This window comes from Schistocerca cancellata, chromosome 4, assembly GCF_023864275.1.
Source record: "Schistocerca cancellata isolate TAMUIC-IGC-003103 chromosome 4, iqSchCanc2.1, whole genome shotgun sequence".
In the NCBI taxonomy this organism is placed as follows: domain Eukaryota; kingdom Metazoa; phylum Arthropoda; class Insecta; order Orthoptera; family Acrididae; genus Schistocerca; species Schistocerca cancellata.
In genome coordinates, this window is record NC_064629.1 from 521,764,363 (window position 1) to 521,786,270 (window position 21,908).

The window sequence follows — 21,908 nt, forward strand, 5'->3', positions numbered from 1 at the left end:
AGTTCAAATGGCTCTGAGCACTATGCCTTAACTTCTGAGGTCATCAGTCGCCTAGAACTTAGAACTAATTAAACCTAACTAACCTAAGGACATCACACACATCCATGCCCGAGGCAGGATTCGAACCTGCGACCGTAGCGGTCGCACGGTTCCAGACTGTAGCGCCGGCTGTCAATAATTGAATAAACTCTGTTTTATGTATGTTTCTGACAAGAGAATAATAATAAAAAAATGTATATTTATACTCAACCTTTCCTGTCTTAGATCGATCTCAAGATAATCACATTGGTTCAAAACTAGAAACGAAACTGAAACCAAAAATATCTTGAGATCAAAGACTGATACAAACTGTACTGTTTCTAACACTGGATCGTTCTACTCTTCACTGTGGCCTTGTCACACTTTGACATTACCAGTTTATACAATTGAACAAAACACACACAACACGAAAATTTAACAAATGGGTAAAACAAAAATATTGCACATATCGTGTTGACATTTGACTTATTTGTTGTACTCGTGCAACATGTAGAAATATAACAAAAATAAAACTTGATTGCGTCAGGCTGAGAAATTTTCGCCGCCCATTGTGGCCGAGCGGTTCTAGGCGCTACAGTTTGGAACCGCGCGACCGCTGCGGTCGCAGGTTCGAATCCTGCCTCGGCCATGGGTATGTGTGATGTCCTTAGTTAGGTTTAAGTAGTTCTAAGTTCTAGGGGACTGATGACCTCAGAAGTTAAGTCCCATAGTGCTCAGAGCCATTTCAACCATTTTTTTGAGAAATTTTCAAGCGTTTCTATCCCAAGTGTTTCTAGTCGACAACTTATTAGTTCACAGGAATTTCAGGAAGCAAGGCGGCTTCCACATAGTCTCAGAGGTTTATGGGAAGTAGGACGTGACGTTGTGCTCTACTGTCTTCCATATGAAGCAACTGCCCTTAGGTACAATTGCTTTCCTTAATCGCCGTATTGGCGATATATCCAAGACAAACTGCTCCGTCCGGTTTAGTGCTCCAAATGGTGCGCAACAATACAATAGTTTTCTAATGCGGATGTGGCTCCAGTGTAACCCAAGACAAGTGACAGGTATCCGACCTCTTGCCGATCTACTCAACACTGAAGGAATTAATATAATGTTCTCAGGTTTCCAGCTTGGTGAGTACATCGGTTAGAAAAATTACTACTTTGTTAGTTAAATTCGCCGGGAATAAAAACAAGATCACCCTGATAACGTACATACTCTTACTGTAGGCGAAGCGTAGTGATTTCGACCGTGCCGCAGCGTTTGATTTTGAAAATGTCCTGGATAAACAACGGTTTAAAAGTTGGGAGCACGATATAGCAACCGTTACCTCGGGGAAATGACTACGAGGACCTGCTGAAAAGTAATCCCTTACAATTGCTTTGTGTGAAAACTCTTAAAGCTTTTTAAATAAAAAACGTTATTAACATTCTACGTCTTTATTCTTTATCTGTACATATTTATTTCTCAACATAGCCACTTTGGTGATGAACAGATTTCTCCCAACGAGAGACCAGTTTGTTGATATCGTCACTGTATAATTTTTGACTTTTTTGACGTAGCCGCAATCTCACCTCTGCTAACACCGCTTCGTCGCTATCAAATTGAAGTCCTCGAAGATGTTCTTTAAGTTTTGGAAACAGATGAAAATCGGATGAGACCGAGTCGGGACTTTATGGAGAATGATCGATGAGAGTGAACTCATGTAGTCGGATTGTTGCAGATGTCTCAGCTCTCGTGTGTGGTCTGGCATTGTCATGCTGAAGGAGAGGGTGCTCCATGTGTGGAAGAACTCTTCGAATGCAAAACTCGATTACAGCACGATGTTTCTCACGCACCGACATTATTACGTTACACACCACCACGTCACACGCTACAATTAGGAGCCCTCTAGCGTCAGAGGCCTGCAAATACAGGGTGGTCCATTGATAGTGACCGGGCCAAATATCTCACGAAATAAGCATCAAACGAAAAAACTACAAAGAACTCATCCAGCTTGAAGGGGGAAACCAGATGGCGCTATGGTTGGCCCACTAGATGGCGCTGCCGTAGGTCAAACGGATATCAACTGCGTTTTTTAAAATAGGAACCCCCATTTTTATTACATATTCGTGTAGTACGTAAAGAAATATGAATGTTTTAGTTGGACCACTTTTTTCGCTTTGTAATAGATGACGCTGTAATAGTCACAAACGTGTATGTACGTGGTATCACGTAACATTCCGCCAGTGCGGACAGAATTTGCTTCGTGATACATTACCCGTGTTAAAATGGACTGTTTACCAATTGCGGAAAAGGTCGATATCGTGTTAATGTATGGCTATTGTGATCAAAATGCCCAACGGGCGTGTGCTATGTATGCTGCTCGGTATCCTGGACGACATCATCCAAGTGTCCGGACCGTTCGCCGGATAGTTACGTTATTTAAGGAAACAGGAAGTGTTCAGCCACATGTGAAACGTCAACCACGACCTGCAACAAATGATGATGCCCAAGTAGGTGTTTTAGCTGCTGTCGCGGCTAATCCCCACATCAGTAGCAGACAAATTGCGCGAGAATCTTGAATTTCAAAAACGTCGGTGTTGAGAATGCTACATCAACATCGATTGCACCCGTACCATGTTTCTATGCACCAGGAATTGCATGGCGACGACTTTGAACGTCGTGTACAGTTCTGCCACTGGGCACAAGAGAAATTACGGAACGATTACAGATTTTTTGCACGCGTTCTATTTAGCGACGAAGCGTCATTCACCAACAGCGGTAACGTAAACCGGCATAATATGCACTATTGGGCACCGGGAAATCCACGATGGCTACGACAAGTGGAATATCAGCGACCTTGGCGGGTTAATGTATGGTGCGGCATTATGGGAGGAAGGATAATTGGTCTCCATTTTATCGATGGCAATCGAAATGGTGCAATGTATGTTGATTTCCTACGTAATGTTCTACCGATGTTACTACAAGATGTTTCACTGCATGACAGAATGGCTATGTACTTCCAACATGATGGATGTCCGGCACATAGCTCGCGTGCGGTTGAAGCGGTACTGAATAGCAAATTTCATGACAGGTGGATTGGTCGTCGAAGCCCGCACGTTCACCGGATCTGACGTCCCCGGATTTCTTTCTGTGCGGAAAGTTGAGGGATATTTGCGATCGTGATCCACCGACAACGCTTGACGACATGCGTCAGCGCCCTGTCAATGCATGTGCGAACATTATGGAGGGCGGAACTACTCGCTGTTGAGAGGAATGTCGTTACACGTATTGCCAAATGCATTGTGGTTGACGGACATAATTTTGAGCATTTATTGCATTAATGTGGTATTTACAGGTAATCACGCTGTAACAACATGTGTTCTCAGAAATGACAAGTTCACAAAAATAGATGTATCACATTGGAACAACCGAGTGGATGGAGTTTCAAAAAATGGTTCAAATGGCTCTAAGCACTATGGGACTTAACAGCTGAGGTCATCAGTCCTCTAGACTTAGAACTACTTTAACGTAACTAACCTAAGGACATCACACACATCCATGGCCGAGTCAGGATTCGAACCTGCGACCGTAGCAGCAGCGTGGTTCCGGACTGAAGCGCCTAGAAGCGCTTGCCATAGCGGCCCGCGATGGAGTTTCCTGGAAGAGTATTCATGTAGCTTTGTGGCAGCTTTTGGTAATTCCATAAGAGATGTCTGTCAGTGCAAATTAAACAGGAAAGACTCAGACGTAAGCTACTTGCTGGATAATCATATAATTGTGAGGAAAACCAGGAATAAAGGCATGTCGTAATCTGCAGACGTCAACAGAACGTCTACCATCTCCTGGACAGAGCACTTAAGTCTATATTGTAGCACTCCGCCTCAGATCGTTAACAATTGTGACTTAAAACAATAACACTTATTATCATTATCGATCACATGTAATACAGATAGTTTTTATTGTGGATATGTGCAGATATGCCTACGGATATGTGTATCGACGCAGGTATTTGTCGGTAAAGTAGTTATTAATACTATGAAATACGAAAGGACTTCATAATGTTCTGCAAAATATTATTTATTTGGTGACACCCCAGAATTAGGCTTCTTGGGCCATCGTCCTCTGACAGCTAAAGTTTGCAAACACAGATAAAATGCCGTTCGACTTTAGCGCGAGGTACAAAAGATACAAAAAATGACGACATGTAGAGTGTTGATAAAGGACAGTATTTCCTTTTAGTCACGCAGAAATAGTTACGATTAACTAAAATTTAAAGTAAAGCTTTTTACGTGAATATCATTACATTTAACAACAGATGAAAAATAAAGTTGGATTTAACGCTACACTCTAATATGTGCATAACTGATACTAAATTTAACAGAGGGAAAATTAATTTTTAGTTTTAGATATTATATAACAATTCTAAATTCGACTTTATTTTTCGTCTGTTGTTAGACGTAAAGAGACCCACGTACGCCTTATTTTCATTTCTCAGTAATTGGTACTGATTCTGCGTGACATAAGAAGTATTACTTTCCTTTGTGGCCGGCCGGAGTGGCCGAGCGGTTCTAGGCGCTTCAGTCTGGAACCGCGCGACCGTTACGGTCGCAGGTTGGAATCCTGCCTCGGGCATGGACGTGTGTGATGTCCTTAGGTTAGTTAGGTTTAAGTAGTTCTAAGTTCTAGGGGACTGATGACCTGAGATGTTAAGTCCCATAGTGCTCAGAGCCATTTGAACTATTTTTTTTTCCTTTGTGAATACGCTGTATGCCATCATTTTTTGTGTCTTTGAAATAAGTAATATTTGTGTTTGCGTCGTTCAACTGTCATCTGATGATGGCCTAAAAAACCGAAAGCTAATGCCTTGGCGAAATAATATTTTGCAAAACATAGAAAAGTATTTCCTGCTCGAACAGTCCACGGCTGTGCTGCCGGTCCATAGTATCCAACGGGCACAATATTTCGACGATCAGACATGTCGCCATCCTCAGGTGCGCTGAAGAACTGAGCTCCTGAGGGCGGGCGGCCGTCCTAAATCCCCTTCCCCCGCGAGGCGTTCTCTCCTCGGTCCGCGCCCGCGGCCGCGCTTCGGCGGTCGCTGAGAGGCTGGCGTCGGCGTCTGTGGTGGCGTCGGTGTAACTGCCTCGTCCGCCCTGGTCGCTCGTTCGTTTTCTTTGCTGAGCCTCTTTTTAATTAGTCTCATTGCAGGTTCCCACGCCTTGCTGAGGTTATAGCCGCAATCTCTGTTGATGAGTCCGTCCCTGGTTCGAATTTTGATAGCCACTCTAACGACGCTGTCCAAGTATTTAGATGTCTGTGCCAAGACCATGGTATGCTGGTAGTCCATTTCGTGATTTTCGGACAAACAGTGCTCTGCGACTGCCGACTTGTTGGGGTACATAAGTCGAGTGTGCCTCTGACGTTCTCGGCAACGATCTTCGTTGGTGCGCACTGTCTGTCCAGTGTAAGTCTTCCCACACTCACAGGGAATCTGCTAATGCCGGCCTTCCGCAAACCGATATCGTTTTTGACACTTCCCAATAATGCTCGTGTTTTATTGGGCGGGCAAAAGACAGTTCCTACTCGGTGTTTCCTCAATATTCGCCCTATTTTCCCCGATAGTGCGCCAATATACGGTATATAGGCGGTGGCTATCTCTTCCTATGTGACTTCGTCCATCTCCACACGCTGTACTGTAGAGGTGGGGCGGACAGCGCGTCTGATCTGCCATTCCGAGTACCCATTTTTCCGAAATACAGTTTTGAGGTGTTCCACCTCATGGGGCAGACTCTGCGTCCGAGATGGTGCGCGCCCTGTGCACTAGTGTTTTTAGTACCCCATTCCTCTGGGAAGGGTGGTGGCAGCTATTTGCATGCAAATACAGGTCGGTGTGCGTTTTCTTCCTGTATGCCCCATGGCCCAGGGTGCCATCCGCTCTTATTTTGACAATGACGTCCAGGAATGGTAAACTTCCTTCTGCTTCGGTCTCCATAGTGAATTTGATGTTCGGATGTATGGAGTTCACGTGTGCAAGGATGATTAAAAAAAGCACTTGCAACTGGAGCTGTTTTGTTCCTCATTCAACCTTTCTGTCCATATACCCTTCGCTGGTCGCTTTTAGGTGGCCTCACATGTCTCACCGTGCCGAGAGCGCACCTTCGCACTAATTACACGTGGCTCAATGACCGGAAGCAAGTCTTTCAGTTGGACACTTAGGCGATTTGCGTGTCCCTAATCTACCCCAGTTACCCAACCGAGAAAGAGGAATCCGAACTACGTGTCGTTCCTGGCGACTGCTCATATTGTTGAGATATGAAGGCTGGATTAAAGGTAGACTGAAAATTTCCGTAGTCCGACCGGTATTCTATACCGCAGCCTCTCGATTTACGGACATGCGCTTTATTTCTAGACCATCGGGCACAAGACCTTCACACCGGGGGCACAATAACAACACTAGTTGGAGCTGTTTCGAGTCTGATCGCTGAGGGGAAAACACGGCATGACGAGCGGCCAGATCTGCGAAGGCCACACCCTGAGTGACATTAGTCCTGCTGCTGCAAAACGTTGTCAAGATCAGTAACTGATCAGCACGGGGAGGAGATCATACGGCGTGCTTTTGCTGATCGCCAGCCTGTGTACCTCGCTGACCTAGTAGATGCTGAAATTCTCCAGTGGTTCTTTGTGAAAGGACTGACCAAACATTTTCTGTGTTCACCGTTTACGTCCTAATGTAGTTGGATGATATTTAGCGTCTCTTTTGCTGCGGTTGTGTGATTTCTCATTCGATTATTGCGCGATGGGCCGCAGTGGAAACAAACAGTAATTACAGTGTCATGAGTCGTGTTTAGAGTGGCTGTTCTGTCATTCTGGTTTAAATTTCTGCATATTACTCATAGAGGATACTAGCATGCTCTCTCACTGCTCTATGACCAGTTCATTGCTCAATCCACATTGCAGTAGCTGTTTCAGCTGTAGCTAACTTGGTGTCAACAGTGCGTTGAATAAAAAAAAATTAAATCCTACGTCGTATACGAATACCAGGATGATTGCTAATAATAGGTCACGCTTATCACTCTCCTCATTCCGAATCTGATATAACAAATCTGAAATTACTGTAACCTACAGCAATAAATAAACACTTTTAGGCCGGCCGCGGTGGTCTAGCGGTTCTGGCGCTGCAGTCCGGAACCGCGGGACTGCTACGGTCGTAGGTTCGAATCCTGCCTCGGGCATGGGTGTGTGTGATGTCCTTAGGTTAGTTAGGTTTAAGTAGTTCTAAGTTCTAGGGGACTTATGACCTAAGATGTTGAGTCCCATAGTGCTCAGAGCCATTTGAGCCATTTGAGCCATTTGAAACACTTTTAGATTTACAATATTTACTGGTCATAAATCATTAATATAAGTTAAATAGACGGATCCTTATATCCAGGAAAATTAAGGTCACAAGAAAATAAAGAGAGTAGAAGGAGCCGCGCGGAATGGCCGCGCGGTTTCAGACGCCATGTCACGGACTGCTCGGCCCCTCCCGCTGGAGGTTCGTGTTCTCCCTCGGGCATGGGTGTGTGTGTTGTTCTTAGCATAAGTCGGTTTCAGATAGTTTAAGTAGTGTCTAAGTCTAGGGACCGATGACCTCAGCAGGACGTGACACTTGAAGTCCATGAAGTCTGAGTCTATCACATGATGTAATCAGCGACATTTTATATAATGTGAGCAAGTTGAAAGATTTCCACGCGATGTAGACCTCGGTAGCACGAATATCCCGAGGAAATGTTCCCCGATTTCTCTCCTGTAGCCGAGCACTGGTGACAAGAGCTTAAGTCCAATGACGGTACAGCAGGGCGAGACAACGAATTCGACGAATCCAGCGAAACGGAGCAATGTCGTGAGCAAGAGTTCAGACGGTCGCTTAGTTATTCTAACCCCCTTGGAAGTTCCCAAGGAGGTTAGAACAAAGGGAGATGGAGTTACCTATGCTCAAGCCAGGGGGCGCGGCAGTCCGCCATCTTTTTGAAACCAAAACAAGAGTCGCTCCCTTAAAAACTTGTGTCAAACTTGCCCTCTCCACTTAAGCCACTAAATCGACAGTCACGTCTGGGTATATACTTATACATCACATCTTTTCGTGGAGGAATAGACAAAACCAACTAGATGAGAACTTAATTTGTTGATACCAAATTTATTTAATTAAGCATTGACTACATCGCGGCAAAACAGCCGATATTTTTAAGTCGAGCTATTAGCGGTACAAATGACTTAAGATCCTTCTGATCATTTCACTACGAAAACGTATGAATTTCAGAATGTAAACACTAAGTATTTAGTTTGACGAACACGACAATATTGTATGGATATTCCTTATTGAGCTTAGGTGCAATTAAGCGATATCACTAAAATCAAAAGCTTGCCCTTCATGTAAGGTGAAGCCTATCTTTGTCTCTCTTTCACATTTTTCTCTTGTGAGAATGTTTGGGTCATTCTACACACTATCAATTTCGTTTGACAATTTTGCACATTTGGGAATACATACAGGGTGAGTCACAAAGATATGCAAATATTTTAATATGTTATTTTACAAGTAAAACTAAAGAAAAAAATTTGTATGAACATAGGTCCGTAAATGTTTAGTTACGGAGTTACGGCTAATAAAAGATTTTGTCTTAAATTTTGCAACTTCGCTAATATGAAGCCATCGCAAAACTGCATGAGGTTAAAGTAAAGGACGATTTCCATTTATTTTGTTGTGATTGATCTGGTGAATCTAGTAAAACATGTCCCAGACGTGTATCTGCAGTAGTTTTCCAGAACATCCAGAGAAGCAAAGAAATAATTTCGTAAATTTTTTGATTTATTAACCACTTTGCCCAATTTGTTTTTAAAATTTCAGACAATTCTACAAAGTTTGCAACAGAAGTTGTACAGAATTTAATTTTAGAAAAAATGATTGTAATAAAGTTAACTGAAACTGTATGAATGCGTTAGGTAATCTTTTTATTAATACCATAGCACACGTGAATTCCTATTAAATCGGAAAAAAACGATGCTCGGTGTTCAGGAAGTTGTATAGTGTACATATAATTTCACAAAACATTCACAATAAATGTTCAGTTGTCTCGACCGAGTTCATTGCATTTAGCTGCACGTGTATGAACAGATTTTGTTGCTCCTTTCAGTTCCACAGGGTTTTTCTTAATTTCGTCTTTGCTTCTCTGGATGTTCTGAAAAACTACTGCAGTTACACTTCTGGGACATATTTTACTAGACTCACCAGACCAATAACAACAAAATAAATGGAAATCGTGCTTTACTTTAACCTCGTACAGTTTTGCGATGGCTTCATATTAGCGAAGTTGCTAAATTTCAGGCAAAATCTTTTATTAGCCGTAACTCCGTAATTAAACAATTGCGGACCTATGTTTATATGTACTTTTTTCTTTAGTTTTACGTCTAGAATAACATATTAAAATATTTGCATATTTTCGTGAATCACCCTGTATTTCAACTTATTGACCATTAAAGTTTATCAGAAATATAGTGACTGTCCTTCAAAGATAATTAGATTACTGTATTTGCATTCACTTTTGTTTCTGTGAGAAAAAGACTTTCAGCATTCTCAGTGCATGAACCATACCAAGTGATTGTCAGGTGACTATTGATATCTCGTGTCAGTGCTCAAGTTCAGAAATAAAGTCTTGTTGAAACACTTACTCATGACTTTACTAACTATTAAATCAAAGGAATTCCATGGACATGAATATTGCATCACTCGTAAAACCAGATGTCCCACTTTGCTATCACTTATTGGTGTAGGATGTGGCAAGCAAGTATCATATATAATCCGCATATAATCATATGCTCTTGTAGACTGAAATTTCAATGTAAATTCAAAAGATTTCAAAGCTGAGCCAGATTTTATAATTAAGCACTGAAATATAATCTTCATTTCTGTAGTTCTTCTTCTGAAGGATCTTTATCACATGATTCAAATGACGATTCGCGGCTTGACAGGCGACAGTTTGGCTGCCGAAGCTCGATTTTCTTCCTGCTTTGCATGTTTACTTCACACACAGTTTACAACTTTTTCTTGAAATAGACAACAGTGACAGGAGATGGTGCGTTTAAAAGGGAGGAAACGTCTTTTGGCAACACTAGAAAACAAACATATGCATAAAATTAGCATTACATGTCAAAGTTTTTGATGCACGTAAATTATTATTACTTTCTGGCCCAGCACTTCCCAAAATAAACTCTTCCAACGTAACAGTTAGCACGGAGTAGAATAATCATACATGAACAATGAAAAACGATTAATATGTTGAAAATTTTAAATGAATAATTTATTGTTTAGTAACAACATTCACTCACTCAGTTATCTCAGACGTAAACAATTAGGTATAATATATCATGCATAGACAGATGCTATGACATCAGCTGCTGACAGCCGAGAAAACAAGTTGAACATCAAAGTCTCTCAAATAAATCATACAATGAAACATTACAGTCATTTACGTAAAATTTGAAGCAACTTACATTCTATGTGTATGAGAGAAATGATAAAAAAAACCCGAAAGGACTGGTGCGAATAAACTGTGCTTCTTGGAAACGCTCTGAACATATTATGCTGTATTTTTTCTGATATGCTGTATTTCGTCATAAAGCCTTGATCCACAGGCTTTACCTTGCTCTGTCTTTCGTGAGCCTACGACGAGTCCATATTTAAGCCAAAAGTATTATTTTATCTCAAGCATTTACCTGTAGAAAGTAACAGCAGACTTTCAGTTTCTTTTACAATCCAATGGGCCTGCAACACTGAAGATATCTCTTAGAGACATTATGTAATAAAATTCAGATTGCGGCTATGGTATTTTAATAATGTATTTATTGTGATGGAAACTTTTACGATATAATGTCATCTTCAGACGATAAGCGAAACTTACATAATATTATTTTTCATTTTATTATAATGTTGGTTAATCGTAATTTCGGATATACAGATTTGATACTTACATCCATATATAATCAGTGGCTGCTGTCACTCTGTATTGTGTAACAAATGGTGTAGATTTAGGACTCTTATGCTATAAGCTGTTTTGTAATTTTGGTCCCGTTGTCTTTTCTTATTTTTATGATTTGGACGTTTTATCGTCGGATTTGACAGATAGACAGTTGTGACTATTGGCCAAAGATGCTATATGGCTACAGCTGCTACGTCAAATATGACGATAAGATGTCAAATTATAAAAATTACAAAAAAGAAAGATTAACAACAGAAAGAAACCACAAAACAGCTTATAGCATAAGTCCTAAATCTACACCACGTTGTTATACAATACAGCATAGTATCCTGTCCACTCGTCAAATATAAGGTGCCTAGGAAGCTGTTTTCTCGGATCGCTAGACAACAGTTCAAGCAAATCGTATTAATGGAGCTTATTACAGTAAGTTAAATTGACAATACCTAACTTTGCGTATTCACAAAGGTGAGTCGCAAGCAAATGGTGACATGCAAATAATTAATGTTCTTCGGTATACACAATTTCAATGCAAGCAAAATAATTCAGTTCATAAATCACTGCTATAGCGGTTGTATGACGGCTCGTTTTCTACTGCCCGCGGCTACGCGGCACGACGGTTATATTCTCTTCGTATAGATGCCGCTCCTGTCGTGGTGTCGTCTTAGTCAGCATACTATTGGCTGTTTCTTGGCGTTTCACAGCCATGTCAACTCGCGAAATCGTCATTTGAATCATGTGATAAAGGTCCTGCAGAAGAAGAACCAGCATTATAACAAAATAAAAACTATTCTGTGACTTTCGCAAATGTTCTGAAGGTGGCAATCTAACCGAAAAGAATCCATCACAACAAATACATCATTAAACTACTATAGCAGCAATCTAGATTTTATTACATAATTCCCGTTTCTGTTTATACTACCGCAGGTCACACGAGTAACCATTTTTACACAATTTTATTTTTGAATTTCGATGAATAACCCTGCAGTACACGTACGCTACTCACAATGTTTTGGTAGCAGACATATGGCGGGAAGCGTAAGTCGATGGCTTCACGTATTCGGAGTTAGAGTGTCTCCATAGATGCTAATCTCTTGGTAGTTCCCCAGGCTGCCGAACTGCGTTGCTGGCGGTGACATCGCAAAGCTACTGCCGCTCGTGTCACAGCCGATAAACTTACACTCATGAGCTAAAACATTATGATCACTGCCCTCCGCGAGGTTGGATGCCTCCTGGCGGTGTTGTGGGCACGTGACCCAGTAAGGAAAGAATGTAAGCGGAAGATAGACGAATGGGCAGTCATTATAGCGAAGATACGGGCTGCAAATGTGGAAATCCATTGATATAAGCGGTTTTGACATAGAACACGTTGTTGTGGCGCTGGAGCTGGAAACGAGAATCTCTGAAACGGCGAAGCTGGTCTACTATTGGCGTACTATTGTCCCGGCCTCAGGCGCTCCAGTCATGGACTGTGTGGCTGGTCCCGGCGGAGGTTCGAGTCCTCCCTCGGGCATGGGTATGTGTTTGTCCTTAGGATAATTTAGGTTAAGTAGTGTGTAAGCTTAGGGACTGATGACCTTAGCAGTTAAGTCCCATAAGATTTCACACACATTGTACTATTGTCCTGAGCACTTGAGGAAAGTGGTTGAAGGATGGTGAAATAAAGAGTATGCTGTATGGTATTGGACGACCACGTCTCATCACAAAATGTATAGGTCGGAGGATCCCCCACTGTGTAATCGAGTATAGGCAGCGATCTGTGGCAGGTCTGACGACAGAGTTCAATGCTGGAGCAGGGAAAAGTGTTTCGCAGCACACCGTTCAAAGGCCATTGTTGAACATGGAGCTCCACATCACACGACCCCTACGTGTTCCTGTGTTGACCCAACTACAACGTCAGTTATGATTGCAGTGGGCACAACATCACTGAATTTTCACCGTGGATCGGCAGAAACGTGTCGCCTGTCGAATGAATCGCATTTCTTGTTACACGAGGTCAGTGGTGTCATCGAGGCGAATGGTTGGACGAAACATACATTTGGCGACAGATGCAGATCGGTGAGCGCGGAATTATGCTTCGGGGTACATTGAATTGGGCTTCCGTGGAATCTGTTGTAGTAATGGAAGGCACATGACAGTAGTGAACTATGTGAACATTATTCCGGACCACCTTCATCGGCTGGCCGGGGTGGCCGAGCGGTTCTAGGCGCTACAGTCTGGAACCGCGCGACTGCTATGGTCGCAGGTTCGAATCCTGCCTCGGGCATGGATGTGTGTGACGTCCTTATGTTAGTTAGGTTTAAGTAGTTCTAAGTTCTAGGGGACTGATGACCTCAGAAGTTAAGTCCCATAGTGCTCAGAGCCGTTTTGAACCATCTTCATCGCATCAAGCTCGAAACCTCCCCTTTACGGTGACGATATCCTCCAGCAGGAGAAATGATCTTGCTGCGAGGTCAGAATCGAGCTACAGTGGTTTGAGGGGAATTATAGTGATCTCATATTGATGTCTTGGGCAGCAAATGTGCCTAATCTGTACTCACTGGAACACATATCGGGCCCCAGATGTGCGTCCGTAAACCATCATCCCGTAATTTGCTGGAATTGCTTAACATGTGCGTAGGCATCTGGTGCCACATACTTCTGAAGTCCCTTCAAGGACTTGTAGAACCCGTGCCAAGCAGAATCTCTGTTTTACTGTGTTTGAAAAGTGGAACAATACGCTATCAAACAGGTGGTCATGATATTTTAGCTTATCGGTGTATGTGTCAATGGTCCCTGCCACCGGCGCATCTTCGTCATGGGTCTTCGTGCATCGAAGGCAAAGATATAAGATGATTCATTATTTTATAGATGTGACTAATCATTATCAGTTAGCTTATTTATTTAGTCAGATAATATACACTACTGGCCAGTAAAATTGCTACACCAAGAAGAAATGCAGATGATAAACGGGTATTCATTGGACAAATATATTATACTAGAACTGACATGTGATTACATTTTCACGCAATTTGGGTGCATAGATCCTGAGAAATCAGTACCCAGAACAACCACCTCTGGCTGTAATAACGGCCTCGATACGCCTGGGCATTGAGTCAAACAGAGCTTGGATGGCGTTTACAGGTACAGCTGCCCATGCAGCTCCAACACGATACCACAGTTCATCAAGAATAGTGACTGGCGTATTGTATCGAGCCAGTTGCTCGGTCACCATTGACCAGACGTTTTCAGTTGGTGAGAGATGTGGAGAATGTGCTGGCCAGGGCAGCAGTCGAACATTTTCTGTATCCGGAATGGTAAGTACAGGACCTGCAACATGCGGTCGTGCATTACCCTGCTGAAATGTAGGGTTTCGCAGGGATCGAATGAAGGGTAGAGCCACGGGTCGTAACACAGCTGAAATGTAACGTCCACTCTTCAAAGTGCAGTCAATGCGAACATGAGGTGACCGAGACGTGTAACCAATGGCACCCCAATCCATCACGCCGGGTGATGCACCAGTATGGCGATGACGAATACACGCTTCCAATGTGCTTTCACTGCGATGACGCCAAACACGGATGCGACCATCATGATCCTAAACAGAATCTGGATTCATCCGAAAAAATGACGTTTTGCCATTCGTGCACCCAGGTTCGTGGCTGAGCACACCATCGCAGGCGCTCCTGTCTGTGATGCAGCGTCAATGGTAACCGCAGCCATGGTCTCCGAGCTGATAGTCCATGCTGTTGCAAACGTCGTCGAACTGTTCGTGCAGATGGTTGTTGTCTTGCAAACGTCCCCATCTGTTGACTCAGGGATCGAGACGCGGCTGCACGATCCGTTACAGGCATGCGGATAAGATACCTGTCATCTCGACTGCTAGTGATACGAGGCCGTTGGGATCCAGTACGGCGTTCCGTATTACCCTCCTGAACCCACCGATGCCATATTCTGCTAACAGTCATTGGATCTCGACCAACGGCAGCAGCAGTGTCGCGATACGATAAACCGCAATCGCGATAGGCTACAATCCGAACTTTATCAAAGTCGGAAACGCGATGGTACGCATTTCTCCTCCTTACACGAGGCATCACAACAACGTTTCACCAGGCAACGCCGGTCAACTGCTCTTTGTGTTATAGAAATCGGTTGGAAACTTTCCTCATGTCAGCACGTTGTAGGTGTCGCCACCGGAGCCAACATTGTGTGAATGCTCTGAAAAGCTAATCATTTGCATATCACAGCATCTTCTTCGTGTCTGTTAAATTTCGCGTCTGTTGCACGTCATCTTCATGGTGTAGCAATTTTAGTGGCCAGTAGTGTAAGAACAGGTTTCACGATTGTGTATGATTTTCGGTGGCCATATGAAATAGACTAAAATAAAACTATAACTTATTTTAATCTGCAACAGAAGTTTCTTGTTTTCATTTCAGAACGTTACACTGAGGACGCATCAGTGGAAGATTGGTGCGGCGTAAGACCTGCGTTCGAGGGGCATCTTTTATAGCGTAACCTACTGCTTTTCCACCAGTATCTGCAAAAAGAAGGCCAGCTTGCTAGTGTAACACCTTCGAGCAGGCTTTCAACAGCGAGCTCCGAAATTTCTTTGTATAGAGTGGGAATAATTTGATGCCACAGTGAGTAGACGGGAGAAAGGATACGAGAAAATTGACAGTACGGTAAAGAAGAAGCTAAAATTGTGGCGACGTGGAAGCGGAAGCGCAGCCGCCGCAGGCAGCAACTACGTGAGAATGGACGAATGCTCAAAGATACAGGAAATTACGCCCCAACGGGCTTCTGCCAGCGCTGGTTCCGCCCACAGCCCGACGCCGGCGCCGGCGCCGAGGCAGCCCTCGTGCACCAGTTCGCCCAGCTCTTCCGGGCCCCTCGTGTTCCCGACCTCCCCGCCACCTTCGTACGAGCACGTGCTGGCTGAGGTAAGTCCTGCTCTCTCATTCACAATATACTATTTCTTACGTGGGCTCCAAGACCACGCGCGGGTCTGGGGTCCGGTTATTGGAAGGGAGTCACACTTCATTACACTTTCCACACCTCCTTCCTCCCAAGTTAATCTTATCGTCACCCCCCCCCCCCCATTTAATGTGCTACATATGTCTTAGATTTTAATAACAGTAACAAAACTAACATGAACTGCATTTTCTGCCGGTGTTAGACGGAATATTTTATTAATGTGAAACGGGGAACACTTTCCTGACGGTCTACGAGGGTGTGCTGAAAAGTAGTTTCCGAGTTTTTTATGTGAAAATTCTTACATTTTTTAAAAATAAAACAAACGTTATTAAATTCTACATCTCTATCATTCATGTCTACATACGTGTTCCACAACAAAGTTACCCGGGCGACGAACACATTTCTCCAAACGGGAAATCAGTTTGTTGATGTCGTCTCTGATGGTGCCGCAACCTCATCTCTGCTTGCACCGCTTCATCTCTATCAAAGTGATGTCATCGAAGGTGTTCTTTAAGCTTTGGAAACAGATGAAAATCGGATGGTACCAAGTCGGGACTGTATGGAGGATGATAGATGACAGTGAACCTAGGGCGTCGGATTGTTGCAGATGTCGCAGCGCTCGTGTGTGGTCTGACATTGTCATGGTGAAGGAGAGCGTACCCCATGCGTGTAAGAAATCTTCGAATTCGAAACTCGATTACAGCATGCTGTTTCTCGCGCACCGACATAAATGTTCAAATACACTCCTGGAAATTGAAATAAGAACACCGTGAATTCATTGTCCCAGGAAGGGGAAACTTTATTGACACATTCCTGGGGTCAGATACATCACATGATCACACTGACAGAACCACAGGCACATAGACACAGGCAACAGAGCATGCACAATGTCGGCACTAGTACAGTGTATATCCACCTTTCGCAGCAATGCAGGCTGCTATTCTCCCATGGAGACGATCGTAGAGATGCTGGATGTAGTCCTGTGGAACGGCTTGCCATGCCATTTCCACCTGGCGCCTCAGTTGGACCAGCGTTCGTGCTGGACGTGCAGACCGCGTGAGACGACGCTTCATCCAGTCCCAAACATGCTCAATGGGGGACAGATCCGGAGATCTTGCTGGCCAGGGTAGTTGACTTACACCTTCTAGAGCACGTTGGGTGGCACGGGATACATGCGGACGTGCATTGTCCTGTTGGAACAGCAAGTTCCCTTGCCGGTCTAGGAATGGTAGAACGATGGGTTCGATGACGGTTTGGATGTACCGTGCACTATTCAGTGTCCCCTCGACGATCACCAGTGGTGTACGGCCAGTGTAGGAGATCGCACCCCACACCATGATGCCGGGTGTTGGCCCTGTGTGCCTCGGTCGTATGCAGTCCTGATTGTGGCGCTCACCTGCACGGCGCCAAACACGCATACGACCATCATTGACACCAAGGCAGAAGCGACTCTCATCGCTGAAGACGACACGTCTCCATTCGTCCCTCCATTCACGCCTGTCGAGACACCACTGGAGGCGGGCTGCACGATGTTGGGGCGTGAGCGGAAGACGGCCTAACGGTGTGCGGGACCGTAGCCCAGCTTCATGGAGACGGTTGCGAATGGTCCTCGCCGATACCCCAGGAGCAACAGTGTCCCTAATTTGCTGGGAAGTGGCGGTGCGGTCCCCTACGGCACTGCGTAGGATCCTACGGTCTTGGCGTGCATCCGTGCGTCGCTGCGGTCCGGTCCCAGGTCGACGGGCACGTGCACCTTCCGCCGACCACTGGCGACAACATCGATGTACTGTGGAGACCTCACGCCCCACGTGTTGAGCAATTCGGCGGTACGTCCACCCGGCCTCCCGCATGCCCACTATACGCCCTCGCTCAAAGTCCGTCAACTGCACATACGGTTCACGTCCACGCTGTCGCGGCATGCTACCAGTGTTAAAGACTGCGATGGAGCTCCGTATGCCACGGCAAACTGGCTGACACTGACGGCGGCGGTGCACAAATGCTGCGCAGCTAGCGCCATTCGACTGCCAACACCGCGGTTCCTGGTGTGTCCGCTGTGCCGTGCGTGTGACCATTGCTTGTACAGCCCTCTCGCAGTGTCCGGAGCAAGTATGGTGGGTCTGACATACCGGTGTCAATGTGTTCTTTTTTCCATTTCCAGGAGTGTATGTGTGAATTCCGAAGGGACCAAACTGCTGAGGTCATCGGTCCCTAGACTTACACACTACTTAAGCTAACTTACGCTAAGGACAACACGCACACCCATGCCTGTGGGAGGACTCGAACCTCCGGCGGGTTCAGTGACATGGAGCCCTAAACCGCGCGTCCAGTCCGCGTGGCCCACCGACATAGTTACGTTATACACCGCCATGTTCCACCTTTCAGTTCGGAGTCCTATAGCAGCAGAGAGCTGGAAATATGCAAACACGAAGAAGAAAGATGTAGAATATTAATAACGTTTGTTTTATGTAAAACGTTTAACAGTTATTGTGTAAAAAATTCCGAGACATTACTTTTCAGCGCGCCCTCGTACAAATTTTTGCACACTACCAGGAAAGTGTTGCCCATTTAATAATAAAAATAAATTGTGAAATGTTTTAATATAACAGTAACAATAAATTGTTTAGTTACAATAAAATGTTTTAAAGGTTTAGCTTGAACATCTCAAACAAGGCTTTGTTCCGAAGCAAAACAAAATATGAATCAATCAAATGTTGTTTAGCTACCAGGTGGATATTAACAAAAAAAATGATTCAAATGCCTCTGAGCATCAGTCACCTAGAACTTAAAACTATTTAAACCTAACTAACCGAAGGACATCACATACATTGATACTTCCTGGCAGATTAAAACTGTGTGTCCGACCGAGACTCGAACTCGGAACCTTTGCCTTTCGCGGGGAAGTGCTCTACCAACATTCTTTTTTTTTTTTTTTTTGATCTCATTTTGCTCTATATTGCTCGTTGAATTTGTTCGTGGCGGTCGTCCGATGAGACCCTTTCAGGTTCTTTGTTGGTCCGTTCACTCAGTTTTTTTTATTTTTTTATTTTTTGTTACAGAGGGTAGCTAACCTTCCGACCGAGCAAGCTGAGCTACCGTGCCGGCGCCAACTGAGCTACCCAAGCACGGCTCACGCCTCGTCCTCACAGCTTTGCTTCTGCCAGTACCTCGTCTCCTACCTTCCAAACTTAACAGAAGCTCTTCTGCGAACCTTGCAGAACTAGCACTCCTGAAAGAAAGGATATTGCGGAGACATGGCTTAGCCACAGCCTGGGGGATGTTTCCAGAATGAGATTTTCGCTCTGCAGCGGAGTGTGCGCTGATATGAAACTTTCTGGCAGAGTAAAACTGTATGCCGGACCGAGACTCAAACTCGGGACCTTTGCCTTTCGCGGGCAAGTACTGGCAGAAATAAAGCTGTGAGGACGGGTAGCTTAGTTGGTAGAGCACTTGCCCGCTAAAGGCAAGGTCCCGAGTTCGAGTCTTGGTCCGGCACACAGTTCTAATCTTCCAGGAAGTTTCATATGAGCGCACACTCCGCTGCAGAGTGAAAATCTCATTCTGGTATCACATACAGCCATGCCCGAGGCAGGATTCGAACCGTAGCAGTCGCGCGGTTCCGGAATGAAGCGCCTACAACCGCTCGTCCACAGCGGCCGGCGGGATATTAAGCAGCATGCGGGTGTATAAACATCCACACATAGGCAAGGGATTATAGTGGCATTCCTTTCTTTCAGACGTGTGTCCGGTAAACTCGGAAACGTCAACTATGGTGACATTATTGCCAAATGCGTCGAAACAGGATCAACGTGCTGTTATCGTTTTGTTGGCTGCTGAAGGACGAACACTGGTAGTCACCCATCGTAGAACGAAGAACGGGTGTGGGGCAGCATGTCTGTCGAAAACGACCGCTGTAGAATGGTGCGACAAAGGATGCTGCTGCTTCATGACAACGCGCGTCCCTATATAGCAAATGTCGTAACGCAGAAGTTACGACAACTTAAATGAGAGACACTTGAACACACGCCCTATAGTCCTCATCTCCCCTCCCTTCCCCCCCCCCCCCCCCCCCCCATGCGATTATCACGCCTTCGGTCCCTTCAGAAAGACGTTAAAGGGTCGATGATTCCTGGCGGGCGAGAATGTGCAGCAGACGATTACGGACTTCTTCACACAGCATGACACGGTGTTCTACCAAACGAGTATGTTCAGCCTGGTGCATCGGTGGAATGATTGGCTCAGTGCTTACGGTGATTTAGCCCATTGTCATTGTGATTCTGGACTGTGCGGCCTTCGAACGGAAACTTTTTGGTCGCCCCTTATATTATTATACAAGGTATTCCACTTATCTTGATCACCCCAAATAACTTATTGCCCAAAAGAGCAAAATAAAAAATATATCAGGCAAATGTTGTTTAGCTACCAGGAGGATATTAACCAGCGTGATTGGTGTTCTTGTAATTTAGTTCGTTACGAAGAAATGGACAGAAGTACGTTTATTTTAAGTAGAACTCTATATTTTATTATTCGGGAATCCATTTCTTCTCTTGAAGATCCGTTCAAAGACATATCACAGAGTGTCATTTACGTAAACATGACGTTATTAAAAACGTAACTCAGAACTGTCTTTGGTTTTGCTATACTAGTACACAATGCAGATATCGCGGGGTAAAGTAACTTGTCCATTTGCAAGAGTTGATAGTAAACAAATGGAAACACAAGGAAAATGCACACCGGTAGTTCAGTCAACTGTCAGTCAAACGCCTACCTGCAATCACAATAAAAGAAAAGTAATGATGATGCAGTTTTTAATCCTGCATACAACACATCGTTTAAAAGTACTGCAGCACTGTACTACATAACGAAACATTACTGCTGTCGCTATTGTGCCCACTTATATACATTCTCCATAAACGAGTAGAATTTCTACCTTCTCTTCGCTGGTATACCATCAACTACAGACGGTGGACTGAATGACCGGCGTCCATTTTCGTTGTACTTCAGTTTGCTTACTGTCAACACCAGGAAATGGACGAGTTACGTTACCCCGGGTAGTTGCACTGTGTGCTACTGCAGGAGAGTCAGAGTCAGTTTTGTGTTACGTTTTTAATAACGGCCGGTAGCGTTCTCGCTTCCCACGCCCGGGTTCCCGGGTTCGATTCCCGGCGGTGTCAGGGATTTTCTCTGCCTCGTGATGGCTGGGTGTTGTGTGCTGTCCTTAGGTTAGTTGGGTTAAATTAGTTCTAAGTTCTAGGGGACTGATGACCATAGATGTTAAGTCCCATAGTGCTCAGAGCCATTTGAACCATTTTTTTTTAATAACGGCATATTGACGTGAACAGTACAGTGTGATACGTTTCTTAGCACGTCTTGAGGAATCGATTACCGAATCAAAAATTTAGAGTGCTATTTAAAAAAAGACGTACTGTTATTCATATCTTCAATGCGAACAAAGTTACTAGCAAAGTTACTAGAACAGCAAGCACGCCTGTTAACGTTCACCTGGTAGCTAAATAACATTTTCTTGACACATATTTTATTTTGGGCAATAAGTTATTTGGGGTGGGGAAGATAATTGAATTACCTTGTATAATAATATTAAGGCCGATTAAAATGTTTCCCCGTCGAGGGCCGTACAGTCCACAATCAGGATGCAAATAAGGCAAAATCACCGTGAGCATTGAAGCAATCGTCCCTCCGACGCCTCAGGTTGAAGAAAACATTTGGTAGAACACTGTGTCCTACTGTGTGAAGAAGTCTGTATTTTTCTGCTGCACATTCTCGTCCGACAGGAATCGTCGATCCTTCAGTGCCTTTCTTAAGGAACCGAAAGCGTGATAAACTCATGAAGAAACAGTGAAACAGTAACCCAAATGAAAATTAGATGGGGACTGTACCCATGTGGATCAACTGCCGAAAACGGGACTGACCTATGTCGCGAAC

At 44.3% G+C, this 21,908-nt stretch overlaps 1 protein-coding gene across 1 annotated transcript in view; it reads left to right on the forward strand.

The window, feature by feature from the left end:
• Window positions 1–21,908, forward strand: part of LOC126183512 (uncharacterized) — a 253,553-nt gene that overhangs the window by 40,607 nt on the left and 191,038 nt on the right. The window contains exon 2 of the mRNA XM_049925563.1: window positions 15,431–15,934. Within this exon, the coding sequence (XP_049781520.1) occupies window positions 15,749–15,934 (186 nt within the window). The 5' untranslated portion in view covers window positions 15,431–15,748. The remainder of the gene's footprint in view (window positions 1–15,430; window positions 15,935–21,908) is intronic.